Source organism: Podarcis vaucheri (assembly GCF_965113315.1).
Source record: "Podarcis vaucheri genome assembly, chromosome: 7".
Taxonomy (NCBI): Eukaryota; Metazoa; Chordata; class Lepidosauria; order Squamata; family Lacertidae; genus Podarcis; species Podarcis vaucheri.
Genome location: NC_138765.1, coordinates 77153293 through 77169646, shown reverse-complemented (window position 1 = coordinate 77169646; position 16354 = coordinate 77153293). Strand labels below are relative to the sequence as shown.

Genomic DNA, 16354 nt, shown 5'->3' with positions numbered 1-16354 from the left:
GATTATGGAGGCTGGCACCCATTGCCATTTTTGTGACTGATTAAAGCAGCACCACTAGAAGAAAAAAAATAAAAATCCTAGGCATTTTTAAACTCTGCCTGAACCATCTCACTTTTTCTGCCACTTGGGGGTGCTGGTTCTTCCACTGATAACTTTTTTCTTTTTTAAAATTGACCAGATTGGAGAGGAACCCCCTAAACATATTTTAAAGTAGCCTATGCCTCTCACATTGCCACACTTCCCAGAGTGATTTAACAGTCAATCCCACTTCCCAGGGAACTCAGGAAATTATAGTTCTGTGAGGGGGGATAGAAGTCTCTTTAGAACTCTCAGCACCCTTAAACTATGGGCCCCAAAATTCCTTGGGCAAAGCCATGGCTCTTTAAAGTGGTATGATACTGCTTTAAAGATATGGGGTTGATGGAGGCAAGATGTGTGCAAGAGCTTGGGGGGGTAGGTTTTGCATTCCCATTTCTTTTTGCAATACATCCTTTGCTTGGTTATTCAATTGTTAAGACTTCTAGAACTGGAATTGTAATGCAGGGATCACAGCAAAAGAATCCCTGACAGACAACCACCGAACTTCTGCTTAGAACTTTCATTGAAAGAGAGTCCACCGCCTTCCAAGGCAGGCCATCCGACTGCCAAACAGCTCCTCTGTCAGAAAGTTAATATCTCACATTCACATTCCTTTAGACTCGAAACACACCAAAAACTTTTGTTATGTTTCTGGCATTCATAGAAAACATTTTCTTTCCTCCCACACCTTCCCAAATTGGTCTATTTATTATCTCTCGGCAGTTTTTAATTCCTGTTGGGTTTTCATGCTTTAATACTGTTTTAAGATCTGTATTATTATATTCCATTTCTGCTTCTTTATCGTTCACCTGTGCTGTATTTACTTCTTTTATTGTCAAGCAAAACGCCACCTTGAGCTCCTCTGAGGAAAGGTGGGATACAAATGTAGTAAACATATAGGTAAATAAATATTGCATTGCACTGTTAAAATCCATTTTAACAATGTTTTCGTGATTTTCATTGTCTTGTTTTCTTACTTTAGCTGTAAACTGCTTTGTGGTTTTTGGTTTTTTAAGAGGGATATATTGAATAAACCTAAGCATAAAACATAATGTGGTTGTCACCGTAAGATCATAATATTGCAGGAAAGGCTATGAACACTCAAAATGGGCTACACAAGTGCAAAAAAAAACCTGTTACTTTTGCATGGGGGAAAAGGCCATAGCTCATGTTCAGAGCATCCATTTGGCATGCAAAAACCCCAGGTTCCTTCTTGAATGTCATCTCTAAGTACGGCTGGGAGAGACTTCTGCCTGAGACCCTAGAGAGCCTCAGTCAGTCAGAGTAGACCAGTGTTACTCAAAGTTGGGTCTCCAGCTGTTGTTGGACTACAACTCCCATCATCCCTAGCTAGCAGGACCAGTGGTTAGGGATGATGGAAGTTGTAGTCCCAAAACAGCTGGAGGGCCAACTTTAAGAAACACTGGCGTAGCCCATACTGAGAACTAGAGGAACAAGTGATCTAACTCAGCCTAAGACAGCTCCCTATGTCTTAAGGCAGGCATCCCCAAACTCGGCCCTCCAGATGTTTTGGGACTACAACTCCCATCATCCCTAGCTAACAGGACCAGTGGTCAGGGATGATGGGAATTCTAGTCTGAAAACACCTGGAGGGCCAAGTTTGGGGATGAAGCTTAGTGGCAGAGCACCTGTTCTTATGCAGAAGGTCCCAGGTTCAATCCTTAGCATCTCCAGGTACGGCTGGGAGAGACTACTGCCTGAAATCCTGAAACTCTGTTGCCAATTATAGAACCATAGGGTTGGAAGGGATCCCAAGGGTCATCTAGTCCAACCCCCTGCATGCAGGAATCTCAATACTGAGCTGGAAGGACCAGTGGCCTGACTCAGGATAAAGGCATCTTCCTATGCTTCTGTCTTTCCCCATCATTTACCTATTTGCCACTTGCACTGTAAAATGGATGCATTATCAAGATGGGCAGTAACAATAACTCGGGACCGACAGAAATTTAATCTGCGCCTCCCTCGCTCTGAACTGCCTCTCCCACCGTGGAACTAACTGGATTTGGGTCCTGTCTGGCTCACGGCTGAGGGTCTGAGAAGCCAAACAGATCCAATTAAGGTCCTAGACTTTGGTTATCTCTCCTCAGCTTATCTGCCATGTCTGAGCATCTTTTGGGAAGGGGGGGCAGGGGGGGGAGAGAGAAGGCTTAACATGGTAACCAACCCCTGCAAGCACCAGGGGTGTGAATCAACCCACTAATCTGTGTCGGTATTGTTTACTTTAAAACACCAATAAAGAGGGGATTAGCAATTTGCCTTGCATTAAGTCCACGTCAGACTGGATGAGACCCCAATCTGGGGATGGAAAGGGATAGGGGGGAATTACCTGCTCTCTCCCACCCTATCTTACTTTTCCTCTGGTGGCTGAGTGGCGGGGGGGGGGGGACAGGAGACACACAGCTCTAAAGGGGCCTAGGAGGACCCAGGCTGCAACAGATATAAAAATGGGGGCAAATGACAGGTTGCCAAAAAGAAGATGGGTTTTTTTGGGGGGGGGAGGACAAAGTGGGGAGACTCTATAATCTTCTTTGCTACTTGGTGGGGCTTTCAGTTAATGCGATGAAATGCAGATTTCATATATCAACAGAAGACACGCCAGAGTAGACAGCTGATAAAGCCAGGCTGTTGTTGTGAGAGATATCTCTTTTTATTCCACCACCCCCTCAATAAAGACCAAGAGACAGATAAACAAAAAAATATCAGCGCCTCTCTAAGGCTGCGTACACATTGTAACTTTAAAGCACATTTGAGGCACATCCTTTTTTCTGAAAGAAATATGGGCACCGTAGTTTGTTAAGGAGAATTGCAACTCCGCAATTCCTGCTAGGTGAAACTACAGTGCCCAGAATTCCTTGAGGATAAGAAAGTGCTTTAAAGGTATGGTGTGTAGACAGTCGATAAGTTATACTCGAGGTGTATCTTGAGTAATGGAACTAAATGGGGAGATTCAGGACCTAGACAGGAAACAGGAAGTGCTGGGACAGGAAGTTGTGGAAAGCGACCCTCCCATTCTCTCTCTGCAGCTTGACCAGAGTGGACTGGTGTGGGAGTCCACACAGAACCGAACAAAGATATCTCACCTAGTGCTATGACACAGGAAGAAAAACATCTCCCTATTCATTTACCGTGTCACCTCTTACTTGTGTTTTCTCAAAAGCCCCAAATGCTGCAATCTTTCCTCACAGAAAGTGGCTCCACCCCTGTGGCACCCTGGCGTGTCTTGAATTGTGGTCAGGGGTGCCACGGGCAACACTGGCCTCTGTCTCTCTTTCCCTCCCTCCTCTGATGCCCACTCACGTCTCTGCCTCCCAAAGGCTTGCACCGATGTTTCTTGCAGCAGCCTTGGCTACAAGTTCCCTGGGCGAATGTTGCCTCTGGAGCTGGCCATGGGGTGCTGGTTGCCAGGAGCTGAGGCGGCCTCAGAGTAAGCAAGCTAGCTAGCAGGCGAGGGAGCCCAGCCAGCCCTTGCTATTGGGAATGGACAGGCAAGTCCCAGGCCCCTGAGGGGTAGCGTGAGGCGGCACCTCTCTTTGGGGCAAGGGGGCAGCTCAGAGACCAGGGACGGCATCAGCAGCTGCCCGGAGGACTCCCAAGGAGAGGGAAGAGAAGAGGAGGTTGACGGAACACTCAACAAGGAAGGAGTGAGAGGCTGCCAGCTCTGCAGGCAAGGGGCAACATAACTGGGTTCCTGAGCCCCACAGGGGTGCCACAGAAGCTGGTCAAGGAAGCCGTGGACTCAAAAAGGTTTAAAACCTCTCCCCTGGATCATTCTGGTTGCCCTTGCCTTTTCAAAACTCTACGATACCCTTTTTGAGCTGAGGCGACCAGAACGGTGCACAGTATTCCAAATGCGGTCACACCAGAGATTTGGAAAGCAGCATTGTAACTTGCCTTCTTCTTCATGGCCATGGCACTGCGCAAATGGATGGCCAGCTGGCGGATGTAGACGAAGGCATGCTGGTAGGAGACGGAGGTGTCAAGGGAGTACATCTCTGTCAGGGTCCGTTGCATGAAGTTGATCATGGGGAGGACATTGGGGGAGGTGAACCTGGAGTTCTTCACGTAGGAAATATACATTTGCTATAAAGAAAAAGGTGGAGTTTGCGGGGGGAGGGGGTTGGAGGAAACCAGAACAAAGTTTATTTAATTTTAACAAAAAGTATATAGGCCACTTGACTGTAATATAAAACCTCTGAGCGTCTGGCAAGAATACATTAAAGCCATTCAATAAAAGGCTGTTAAAAACAAGCTTTAAAAACCATTCAAAAGATAATTCAAATCAGCAGTAGTCCCTAAAAATGCATGCAGCTTAAACTTAAATGTAGAAAAAGAATTTCAAATCCAATACGGTTGCCGAATGAGATAAAAAAAAAGATCCTCTACTTAGAAGGCTTCTTGGAAAAGAATAGTTTTCTTTTATTTCTTTTTTACACTGCTGGGCTTCGAGAGGTACCCTGGAAGGCAGACTTGCCATGGTTTTAAAAAGCAGCAGCAAAGTATATGGAGGCCCATAACTGACTGTGTTCTCTGTTTGAGGCTGCCATCAGATCTAAAGGAGGGGCAGGTGGGAGCTTTTATTCTGCTCTACTTTATAAGCCTCTGACCATCAAAAAACATTCATTCATTCATATAGATCCTGTTCTAGCAGGGCTTGGTGCTAGCCAGGTAAGTGAAGGCAGTAAACAGATTAAGAAGGGCGCGTCTGAGCAGGCAAAGTGGAAGTCCAGGGCAGTGTAGGGAAGAGGAATCAAGGCATTTCAGGACCACGGACAGCTCCCAGTGGGCCCTGGTGACTGAGCTATGGAAAGACATTGTTTCAGCCCTGAGTGTATGGTGGCAAGGCCTCTACAGCCGTACCTTGTTTTGCGGCCAGGATCTGTTCCGGAACCCCGGCCGCTAGCGGAAAAGGACGCAGGGCAAAGTGCGACGTCTGTGCATGCGCACGGAGCAGTTTGCGCTTCTGCACATGCATGAAGCACGATTCAGCGCTTCTGCGCATGCGCAAGTGGCAAACCTGGAAGTAACCCATTCTGGTACTTCCGGGTTTGCCACAGACGGTTGCTGGAACGGACACTAGACAAGGCGGACGTTTGTGGAGGTATTATTGTTGTGGAGGTACTACTGCTGGACCAACCTCCTTGTGAATGCTGAAGCTGGCTTAAAGATCTGATTCTGCAGGCACTGACTTCTACACTACAGAACGGACAGGGATGTTATTGGGGGGGGGCACTCATAGGAGTCTGAGGAAGGCAGGAGTACTCTATCCTCAGGCCACGGCAGGGGCATCAAGGGGTGTGGAGCATAGGCATAGCCAGGATTAGGGGGGTGGTGGGGAGAGACTTTATGTAGGGAGAGCAGAACCAAGTTGCCTGTGACGCAATCGGTCAATTAGTTAAGTATTATTTATTTACTTGATTGGGGGGGTAGTTGCACCTCCCTGGCTACGCCCATGGTGTGCAGCAGCGTGTATTTCCTCCTCATCCATGTCTTCTTTAGGGCAGTAAGAGGGACCAGCTTCTGGGGCCATGACACCTGTGGTCCTCCAGGTATCACTGGACTACAACTCCCATCATTCCTGAGCACTAACCATGCTGTTTAGGGCTGGTGGGGATCCATGATCATCATCAGGGCTGCAGGTTCCCCCGTCATGATCCTGAGCCTTTTGACTCACAGTAGAAAATAGGGGACCAATGCCTTCCCATCAATAGTATGGCATGCATACGTTGAGGTGGCTTTTCTCCACCACCTTACCTTGAGAACTGGGTTCAAGTAGACATCTTTTTTATGCCGGCAGATTTTGTTGAGCACCAGGAAAGCCAGCACCCTGACAGTTTCCTCGCCTGTGCTCCAGAGACGAGTAGCTTGCTGGAAATAAAGAAAAGAAGAATCGAGAAATGCACACACAGACCAGCAGAGAGGTTCCCAGTCCACTAGCTTCCATCCAATCTCAAAACACAGACCATCTCTGTTATCCATACAACCTGTCCTGGAAGCGTAGGGTGAAAGGAGAGCAAAAAACAATGAATATTAATATAAATAGGGCTGCCCCATTTAGTCAATCAGTTGTAGGTGTATATCAACTGATAATATTCTGATAACTGGGGGCACATTTTTAATCGAATTATTGACTCATTATGTTTACTTTCTTACAAAACAATAGTTGGCAAGAAGCTTCTGAGGAACACTACCATCTCCTCGCTCACACAGGAGTGAGCGCCTCTTCTAATGCTACTTTCAGAGGGTATTTCTTCCTCTTCTAAAGAACTTAAGATCAAAGTAGCCAATGTGGTGCCCTCCAGGAGTTTCATCCCTGATCACTGGCCAGAATGGCTAGGGGTTGTTAGTTCAACAATATCCAAAGACTGCTTCTGAGTTAAGAAATTCTGCCTGGGTTTACTTTATTCCTCCTCCCTCCCAATCACCTTTCCTTTTGTGCCGTGTATTTTTAGATTAGAAGGCACTGTCTTATCACTTAACACTGACATTTGTAAGCCTCTATGGGAGTATTTTTTCCTGCTTTTTGGGCTGAAGAGTGGCATTAGAACGAGATAAATAAATAAATAAAGCACCAGCTGCCGAACTCACCTTGAGCAGCATCCGAGTTTGTTTTGGAAAAGTCAAGAAATAAGGCACGATGGAGCTGACATGCTGGAGGACAGCTGCTCCCACAGAGGCTTCTGTCAAACATGAGAGGAGCTGCAGAAATGGGCAGAACGTGCGGGAAGCATTAAAACCTGGGTGAGGCTCACAAGCTGCAATCTCACCCAATTGTACATCTCTCTCTTAAGCTGGTCAGAGGCACACAAGTACCCCTCCTTCCACAATGTTCAACCGAGGGACCATGCCAAACATTGGATTTCACGAACTGCAATTGAGGACCCCCCACCCACCCCAAACCATGGTTTGAGCGTCCAAGAGTAAAGCAGCCAAACCACAATTGCAGGCCTGATTTGCTTTCCTCTGGAGGCAACAACTATAGTTTATAGCTCTACCTCTTTCAAATCAGAACCAGTGAAGGCGGTGAAGGTCCTGTGTGAGTGCCTGGAGGCGGCTGGGGGATGGATGGCAGCTAATGGATTGAGGTTGAATCCTGACAAGACAGAAGTACTGTTCTTGGGAGACAGGGGGCGGGCTGGTGTGGAGGACTCCCTGGTCCTGAATGGGGTAACCGTGCCCCTGAAGGACCAGGTGCGCAGCCTGGGAGCCATTTTGGACTCACAGCTGTCCATGGAGGCGCAGGTCAATTCTGTATCCCTGGGAGCTGACTGCCAGCTCCACCTGGTACACAGGCTGAGACCCTACCTGCCTGCGGACTGCCTCGCCAGAGTGGTGCATGCTCTAGTTATCTCCCGCTTGGACTACTGCAATGCGCTCCCTTTGTGGGGCTACCTTTGAAGGTGACCCGGAAACTACAACTAATCCAGAATGCGGCAGCTAGACTGGTGACAGCCGCTGAGACCACATAACACTGGTCTTGAAAGACCTACATTGGCTCCCAGTACGTTTCCAAGCACAATTCAAAGTGTTGGTGCTGACCTTTAAAGCCCTAAACGGCCTCGGCCCAGTATACCCGAAGGAGCATCTCCACCCCCATCGTTCTGCCCGGACGCTGAGGTCCAGTGCCGAGGGCCTTCTGGCGATTCCCTCACTGCGAGAAGCAAAGCTACAGGGAACCAGGCAGAGGGCCTTCTTGATAGTGGTGCCCACCTTCTGGAATGCCCTCCCATCAGATGTCAAAGAGATAAACAACTACCTGACATTTAGAAGACATCTGAAGGCAGCCCTGTTCAGGGAAGTTTTTAATGTGTGACATTTTAATGTATTTTTAATCTTTGTTGGAAGCCGCCCAGAGTGGCTGGGGAAACCCAGCCAGATGGGTGGGGTACAAATAAATCATCATCATCATCATCATCATCATCATCATCATCATATCTGTTCCATAGCTCACTCCATCCTCTGCCCATTGGTCACAACAGACACAACTGCCCTGGGACAGAGTTCAGAGCCTGCTACCAGATGTAACTAGTGGAAGGGCATCACTCAGTGGTGGAGTATCTGCTTGGCACACAAGAGACCCCAGGTTCAATCCCCAACATCTGCAGGTGCCACTGGGAGAGACTCCCTCTCTGCAACCCTGCAGAGCCGCTGCCAGCCAAGAGTCAACAAAGCATGATTGTGCAATGGGCTCAGTGTAAAGCAGCTTCCTACATCACTATCTCTTAAGGGCAGGGCCATATCGCAACGGTACATCATCTGCCTTGAATCCAGAAGGTCCTAGGTTCAATCCCCAACGTCTCCAGCTAGGGCTGGGAATGTCCCCTGTCTGCCACTCTGGAGAGAGCTGCTATCAATCAGTGCAGACAATACTAAGCTAGATGGCATCAGTGGCCTGACTCCACTGTCACAGGGATGAGGAGTGAGAAATGCAGTTTTTTAAACAGAAGTCCATCAACTCCCCCCACCTTTTACCTGGATGGTACAGCCAAGGTGAGTTTTGATGTCTAAGCGAAGCTTTCCCCAAAGCGGACTGGAAGAGGGAAGGACCATCCTAAAGAACAAAAGAAATATATTGTGTGTTATAATAATTAATAATAACAACTTGTTATTTATTCCCCACCCATCCGGCTGGGTTTCCCCAGCCACTCTGGGCGGCTTCCAACAGAATATTAAAATACAGTAGTCAGTTAAACATTAAAAGCTTCCCTAAACAGGGCTGCCTTCAGATGTCTTCTAAAAGTCTGGTAGTTGTTTTTCCCTTTGACATTTGGTAGGAGGGCATTCCACAGGTGGGTGCCACTACTAAGAAGGCCCTCAGCACTGGACCTCAGTGTCCAGGCAGAATGATGGGGGTGGAGACACTCCTTCAGGTATACTGGACCAAGGACGTTTAGGGCTTTAAAGGTCAGCACCAACACTTTGAATTGTACTAGGAAATGTACTTTAGGCATAGCAGCGCAAGATGAAAATTGGTGGCAGCCTTCCTGTGTGTTTATATGCGGAGGCGAGTCCATCATGGACTTGGGACACAGCAGGTATTATTCAACTCAGAACAGGCCTATTGAAATTCATGGACCTCACTTAGCAGTGTTCATTCTACTCGAGTAAAACTTAATTGACCACCTTGCAGAATTAGGCGCAGAAATCAGTATCCTGAGAACCACAACCTTCCATCCGCCCCTCCCAGAGTTTCGTTTTAAAACAAGCTTCTAGCCCTCGTCACTAGGAAGGTTGGCTTCATAGTGTCTGGACAATGGCCACTGAAATTTAGCATTAAAATGTGCTAAATCTGCAAAGTTTAGCTGAAGTCTTGAGAATTTGGCTTTTCCTGGCAGGAATCCTAAAATTTTTTTTTTTAAAAAAATAGCACAGACTATGCACACAACCATGTAGATAAGATATGCCATCTATAGCATGCTGTCGTGGTGGACATCAGTTGTTACCTTGATTACACTACAGGCCTTGGAGACGGAGATGCCACACCTATTTTACAGAAAGGGAGCAGAGGCAGAGAGGGCGTGAATAACTTGCTCAGCACCATCCAGCGAATCCATGGCTGACCTGACATTTGAACTCAGGTCCTTTTAAGTACTAGCAAAATTTAACTGGTTAGCCCAGGTTGCATCCAACTGATGTCTCCTCAAAGCAGACCCACTGTAATAATTAAATCATGCTCAGCAATCTCAATTGGTCTACTCTGAGTAAAACCAACTTTGGAACTCCCTGCCTATTGACCTTAGGAAGGCACCTTCACTGTACTCTTTCTGGCACCTGCTAAAAACATTTTTATTTAGGCACGACCATCCAGACATGTAGAATGTTGGCAGGCATTTTAATTATGTTTTAAATAGTTCTTTTCACCAATTATTCCATTGTTTTATTATTTCTGTGAACAACTTTTGAGGTTCAATTGCTTCTTACAATTAAGCAGTATATGAATTTGATGAAATAAAATTTTAAAATGCTCTTGAGTGGGAGGCCTCTTTTCATCTAACCTGGTCTGACCTTGTTTAGTTCAGGACAGCTGCCAAGTATACCCAGAAGCCAAGTTCATGTGCAGAAAAGCATGCATGCAACACTAATCCCACACACCCAACCCTAAAAACCCAGGCAGATCGGATGGCAGCGCCAAAGAATGCAGGAGAATCAATGCCCGCGGCAAGCAATAAAGGATTAATTGTACCCTCCACTGACCCAGCTGTTTGCATTCATTCCCTGTTTGAGCTAGAAAATCCAACCCTGACTCCCAGACAAACCTTCAGCCACCTTTCTCACTCTGAGAGCACCATGATCCTTGAGCTCTGATGACATGAGAGTTTCTTGGGGATAGCCAGAACATTTGAGAAGAGAAGTAACAGATTGCAAGGGGACGGAAAGGTGCCTGGAACAGGGCACCCAGCCACTGGCAGATGGTACAGCACCTCACGTGCCCCCAGCACTCTGACAGGAACATAGGAAGGTGGCTTAGACAGAGCCAGACCATTTTTGGGCTACAACTCCTATCAGCGTCTGCCAAAGCATATTGGCTGGAGCCAAGGAGAGTTGTAGTCCAAGACAATCGGAGGGCACCAGGTTGGGCCAGGCTGCCATAAACAAACTTTCATTTCTATGAAATTCTCTCCATAATTTCTCTCCTCTTCTCCAAGTACAGTTTTGATTAGTGTTTTATGGTTGCTACAGTCTTGATTTTAAAAAGCAAACAAAAAACTCTGTGTAATTCTTTGATTGCCCTTGAATCTTCCCACTGAACTGCGTCCTTTGAGAACCACTGCATTAAAACAATAATTAGGCACTGTACAAATCAATCAAGCCCTACCCACTGGATCTGTTACTTACTGGCTGTTTTTATATATATATTGGTGTTCACTCATGTTATGGATTTGTAATCCCAACATTCAGGATCAAAAACATTTCCTTTTCAGGAGGGTTATTCTGTCTCTCACAGCTGCAATAAACCTACCATTAAAATTATGGACTGGTCATTTCTTCATCAGAGGGAAAATGGGCAAATTCAGCAGGGAATCAAATGCTCCCCCCCCCCCAGCTCTCCGAGTCCCTTTCTGGATGTCCCATGATCATATTATAAAGCTGTTGTGTTCTGTGCCATGACAACAATCTGGGATGTCAGACACCGAAAGAGCTGTAGCACTCTAAAAACAAACAAACCTGGGGGTGGGGGGGGTTAAGAACATAAGGAAAGACTTGCTGGATCAGTCCAGTGGCATATCTAGTCCAAAATCCTGTTCTCACCAGATGCTCCATGGGCTTCAAGTGACAAGAAATGAGATTCCGAGTAAACACCAGGAAGAATTTTCTGACAGTAAGAGCTGCTTGACAGTGGAATGGTCTCCCCTGGGAGGTTGTGGACTTTCCCTTCCTTGGAGGCTTTTAAGCAGAGGCTGGATGGCCATCTGTCACGGATGCTTTAGCTGAGATTTCTGCATTGCAGGGGGTTGGAATAGATGAGCCTCGGGGTCCCTTCCAACTCTACAATTCTATGATTTTATTGGGAAGGCTACATCCATGATCTGAAAGCAACAGCAACTCTCCTCAGATGCAATTCCTAGCAACTGGCGTTCAGAGGCATTCTGCCTTTAGCAGTGGAGATGAGACATAGCCATGGTTGTTAGTAGTCACTGATGAGATTTATCCTCCAATTAAAAAAAACAAAAAAACTTACTTGGATTTGTTTTTTGCAGCTTTCACCTGAAGCAATTTCTGCAGCAGTTTAAAAAGATCGCGAATGCAGAAGGACACCAGGGTATTGAACACTAAACAGGACAGAAAACAAACCTATGTAACCAGACATAACACTTCCTTTGCAGTAAGGAACAAAACAGTTCTAGATCACACACAGGGCTGTGTATGTGTGTTTGTGAGCACACGCATGTGTGTTTTATCTCTAAACTTCTGCAATTAGGATTAATTTGACATCAACCCTCCTAGGAATCTCAGTGACAACTTATATTGCTTAAAAAGCAACATCCCAGTCCTCAAGGCGATGAGGATAATGTTGACAATACAAATTTTGGTAAAAAGGGGGGAATGGGTGTGGGAAGATGAGAACAGGACGTAAATTGATCAAGGAGCTTTAAAGGGGGGGTTAAAAAAGTGGGGCAACACTATTAAATAGAGTGAACTGGAAGGTCAGCAGCATCTGGCACTTAAGAATCACACAGAAGAAGTAAAATCCTAATTTGCATGTGAGTCTGAAAACATTTGCATCTTTTATCTCAAGGCCTACCTAACTGCCCTGTTATAAACAAACAAATCATTTTGCAAAATGCCCAGCTGCCTAAATGAATGCATGCACCTACTGGGCCAATTATTAACTGTCATCAATTCAGCACCCTTGAGTACAACTCAGAGGTGTGTGTGTGTGTGTGTGTGTATACACGCAGAGATACACAAGGAGTATATTAGAATGTGTGGGGCACCCCCTGCAGAACCATTTGGGTAGGTGAAGTAGCACTACAAAGTTTTAGCAATAACTGATGCTCCTTTGGCTCCCCCTGCTGGAATGGCTTCTGTATAGCCAGAGGGGTAGCTCTTAAATACCCTGCTTTATACAGTCATACCTCATGTTGTGTTAGGTTCGTGTTGCAGCTTTTCAGCTTGCAAATGTGGGAAGTGCAAATGCATGTGAGCGCAGAAGCACTCTATCGCTCTGCGCATGCACACAGAAGCAGTGCTCTAGTTACGGACTTTTTTGGGTGCTAACAGCACCTCGGAACAGATCGAGTCCGTAACTAGAGGTACCACTGTACAGGATAATATGGTAACTATACAGGCCTCTCTGGCAGTGCTCATCTTTTTGTGGGGTGGACATGCCCTTACTATTTCTATTTTTAATATATTACTAGATAAGCATTTTGTATTATACGCTGTTTTATATTTTCCAGCTTTTAACATAGGAAGTTGCCTTATATGGTGCCAGGTAATTTGTCCACCCAGCTCAGAACAATTTGCACTGATTAGCAGCAGCACTCCTGAGTTTCAAAGAGGGATCTTTTCCCAGCTCTGCTTGAGATGCCACTGGGAACTGAATCTGAGACCTTCTCCCAAAGCAGGTGCTTTGCCCCTTCGCTACAGCACTTCCCCTGGAACCGACTACAGGCACCTTTACAGAAAGGAAGTGCGCTCTCAATGGACACCCTGCCGGCACAAGGGAATATGGGGGTCCTCCTACTTAATCTCACCTTAGAGGCAAAGTTTGAGAGGCAGCAGTTAAGCCTCCTCTGATACTGGTGGAGTGAACAGTACATAATAAACAAAGGAAGAATGTTCCTGGTGATGCTACTTTGAGCTGCACTTGCAGCAGCAGAATCACATGACACAGGATCTTTTCGGACTACACCGTCCAAACTGCAGAAGGAACAACTATGGGTTTTAACGACTTGCATGCATTTTGGTTTGGGAAGGCTTTCCTCAAAGGGTGACCCAGCCCTTTTATATAGTACCAGCTATGCAACAACGGGACGCGGGTGGCGCTGTGGGTTAAACCACTGAGCCTAGGACTTGCCGATCAGAAGGTCGGTGGTTCGAATCCCCACGACGGGGTGAGCTCCCATTGCTTGGTCCCTGCTCCTGCCAACCTAGCAGTTCAAAAGCACCTCAAAGTGCAAGTAGATAAATAGGTTCCACTCCGGTGGGAAGGTAAATGGCGTTTCTGTGCGCTGCTCTGGTTCGCCAGAAGCGGCTTAGTCATGCTGGCCACATGACCCGGAAGCTGTACGCCGGCTCCCTCGGCCAATAAAGCGAGATGAGCACTGCAACCCCAGAGTCGGCCACGACTGAACCTAATGGTCAGGGGTCCCTTTACCTTTACACAACTGCAGAAATGTTTGTCATTGCGCTTCTACTGCTTATTTAAGCTACCCCTTTTCCTGTTTCATCTTACTGTAGCTCCGAAGCATTTTAGGAATCTTCAAATAAAGGAATAAAAATAGTGACACCCACACACCCCGACACCAGACATTATAGTCCTTGCATGGAGAACACTAGCAGTTTAGGGTTCTGGATCAGCCGTCTCTTTGATGTGCCAGTTTCCAGATGTAACAGGTTTGTTTCCTGATGGATTTCAAATACATGAACACAGGTAGCTGCCTTACGCAGAGTCAGACCACTGGACCATTCAGCTCAGTACTGTCTACCCTCACTGGCAGCAGCTCTCCAGGGTTTCAGGGAGTCTCTCCCAGGCCCATCTGGAGATGAAGGGATGAAACCTGGGACCTTTTGCAAGCAAATCAGATGCTCTGCCACTGAGCTATGACCGCTCCCCATTCATCCTCCTATATTGTGAATGGTAGGTAAAGGTAAAGGGACCCCTGACCATTAGATCCAGTCATGACAGACTCTGGGGTTACGGCACTCATCTCACTTTATTGGCCGAGGGAGCCGGTGTACAGCTTCCGGATCATGTGGCCAGCATGACTAAGCCGCTTCTGGCAAACCAGAGCAGCACATGGAAACGCTATTTACCTTCCTGCCGGAGTGGTACCTATTTATCTACTTGCACTTTTACGTGCTTTCGAACTGCTAGGTTGGCAGGAGCAGGGACCAAGCAATGGGAGCTCACCCCGTTGCAGGGATTCGAACCGCTGACCTTCTGATCAGCAAGTCCTAGGCTCTGTGGTTTAACTCACAGCACCACCCGCATTGTGAATGGTATAGTCCAGTAAACCAGTGTGTCACACAATTCCGCTGCATGAGTAGGTTCTCTATCACCGCTAGGGGCAAGAGGCAAGCATGAGAAGTGCTGGAAGCTCACCTGTGCCATCAGTGACTTTGTACTTGCCGGGTTCCAGCCCCGAGGCATCCCCCTTGGCTGTTACCACGCAGGCTTTGAAAGCCTGGGTGATCTCGTGGAAGAGCTTTGCTGTGAGCTGCTTCTGTAGAAAAGAGGACAGAGCAATGGGAAGATGATTAAGGAGAGACAGACAGATACAGCTTTCTTCGCGTCATTAAAAATTAAGACGAGGAATGTGGAAACAGACAGTCCCAGGGTGTAACAGTTCAGCCACCTTTGGCACGCTAGATATTAACACCAAAGGGAGCGTGCCGCATGTTTTCTTAGGATACTTGCTATAGGATGGGCACAAGGACAGGTGATCATCACCCCAATTTAATCAGCGCTACCCTTAAAAAACAGAGTGGGAAGGAAATCAAACCGCCTCAACTCTTGCCTCTGCAGCTGCTTTCCAATGCTCCACCATCTTCAAATTTACATTGATGAAGTCCACTTTTTTCCGTTTGCTGGTTTGCTCTTCTTCATCATCTTCATCATCACTGGCTTCCTGCAAAAGATTTTACAATGGTGCCGAGAGGTTATCATAAAGACATAATAAGCAGTCACCAGCAGGTTTTTCAGATACCTGGAAGGCAGATTTGGAAGAGGACTCTCTGCCTGTGTACTCACCCCTCAAATGCCAGGGGAAGCTCAATGGTTACAGCACATGCTTCGCTAAAAATAAAAAGAGCACATGCTTTGTGTGTAAAAGGTCCCAGAGTTTCAATCACTGGCATGCTTATGTAGGGCTGGAAAAGCCCAGCCCCATCCAAAACCTTGGAGACCTGATGGTAATCTCCACGGTCCTTTTCCCCACCTGGTGCTCTTCAAGGGGTTTTGGGCTGCAACTCCCCCCCACACACACACCCCAAAATCATAGTGGGCAGTCAGGGACGGAGAAAATAGTGGTCTTAAAGCCTCTGGAGTTCAATAAAAGTGCCAAGGTGTCACAGCACAGAATGGCTGCCATGAGCAGCCAAAGTGTTATTTTAAAAAGGCAACAGTACTCCATAGTAATGAGTACTGTCAGAACAGAATCAGGGCTTCTGTCGTGGCTTCCTCCAACGAATCCTGGGAAGTGCCACTTGTTTTTGTTTTAATTGGTATTTAATTGAAAGGCTTTCACTTATACATAAATGTGATAAAAGGAATTTTTAAAAAATGTTGAAAAGAAAAAAATGTGCCAAAAGTACAGTGTAATATAGGCTTCTTCAACCTCGGCCTTCCAGATGTTTTGAGACTACAATTCCCATCATCCCTGACCACTAGTCCTGCTAGCTAGGGATCATGGGAGTTGTAGGCCAAAAACATCTGGAGGGCAGAGGTTGAGGAAGCCTGGTGTAATACATTAAGGAAATTCAATTTCATTTCTACAGCTTATGGTATAGATATAAGTGATATTATTATCCTTACATATGGCTGCTAATAATCTACAGCATTCTGTATAAACCTGTTACAGATATCATTATA

At 46.5% G+C, this 16354-nt stretch overlaps 1 protein-coding gene across 3 annotated transcripts in view; it reads right to left on the bottom strand.

Moving 5' to 3' along the window:
- The window catches only part of NOC2L (NOC2 like nucleolar associated transcriptional repressor), a 143637-nt gene that overhangs the window by 42724 nt on the left and 84559 nt on the right, over nucleotides 1–16354 (bottom strand). For all 3 annotated transcript variants that reach the window (XM_082229940.1, XM_082229941.1, XM_082229942.1), the window contains 7 exons: nucleotides 15282–15392; nucleotides 14867–14987; nucleotides 11777–11867; nucleotides 8569–8647; nucleotides 6685–6795; nucleotides 5851–5964; nucleotides 3991–4179 (listed from right to left, as the gene is read on the bottom strand). In XM_082229940.1, coding sequence (XP_082086066.1) covers nucleotides 3991–4179; nucleotides 5851–5964; nucleotides 6685–6795; nucleotides 8569–8647; nucleotides 11777–11867; nucleotides 14867–14987; nucleotides 15282–15392 — 816 coding nt within the window. The remainder of the gene's footprint in view (nucleotides 1–3990; nucleotides 4180–5850; nucleotides 5965–6684; nucleotides 6796–8568; nucleotides 8648–11776; nucleotides 11868–14866; nucleotides 14988–15281; nucleotides 15393–16354) is intronic.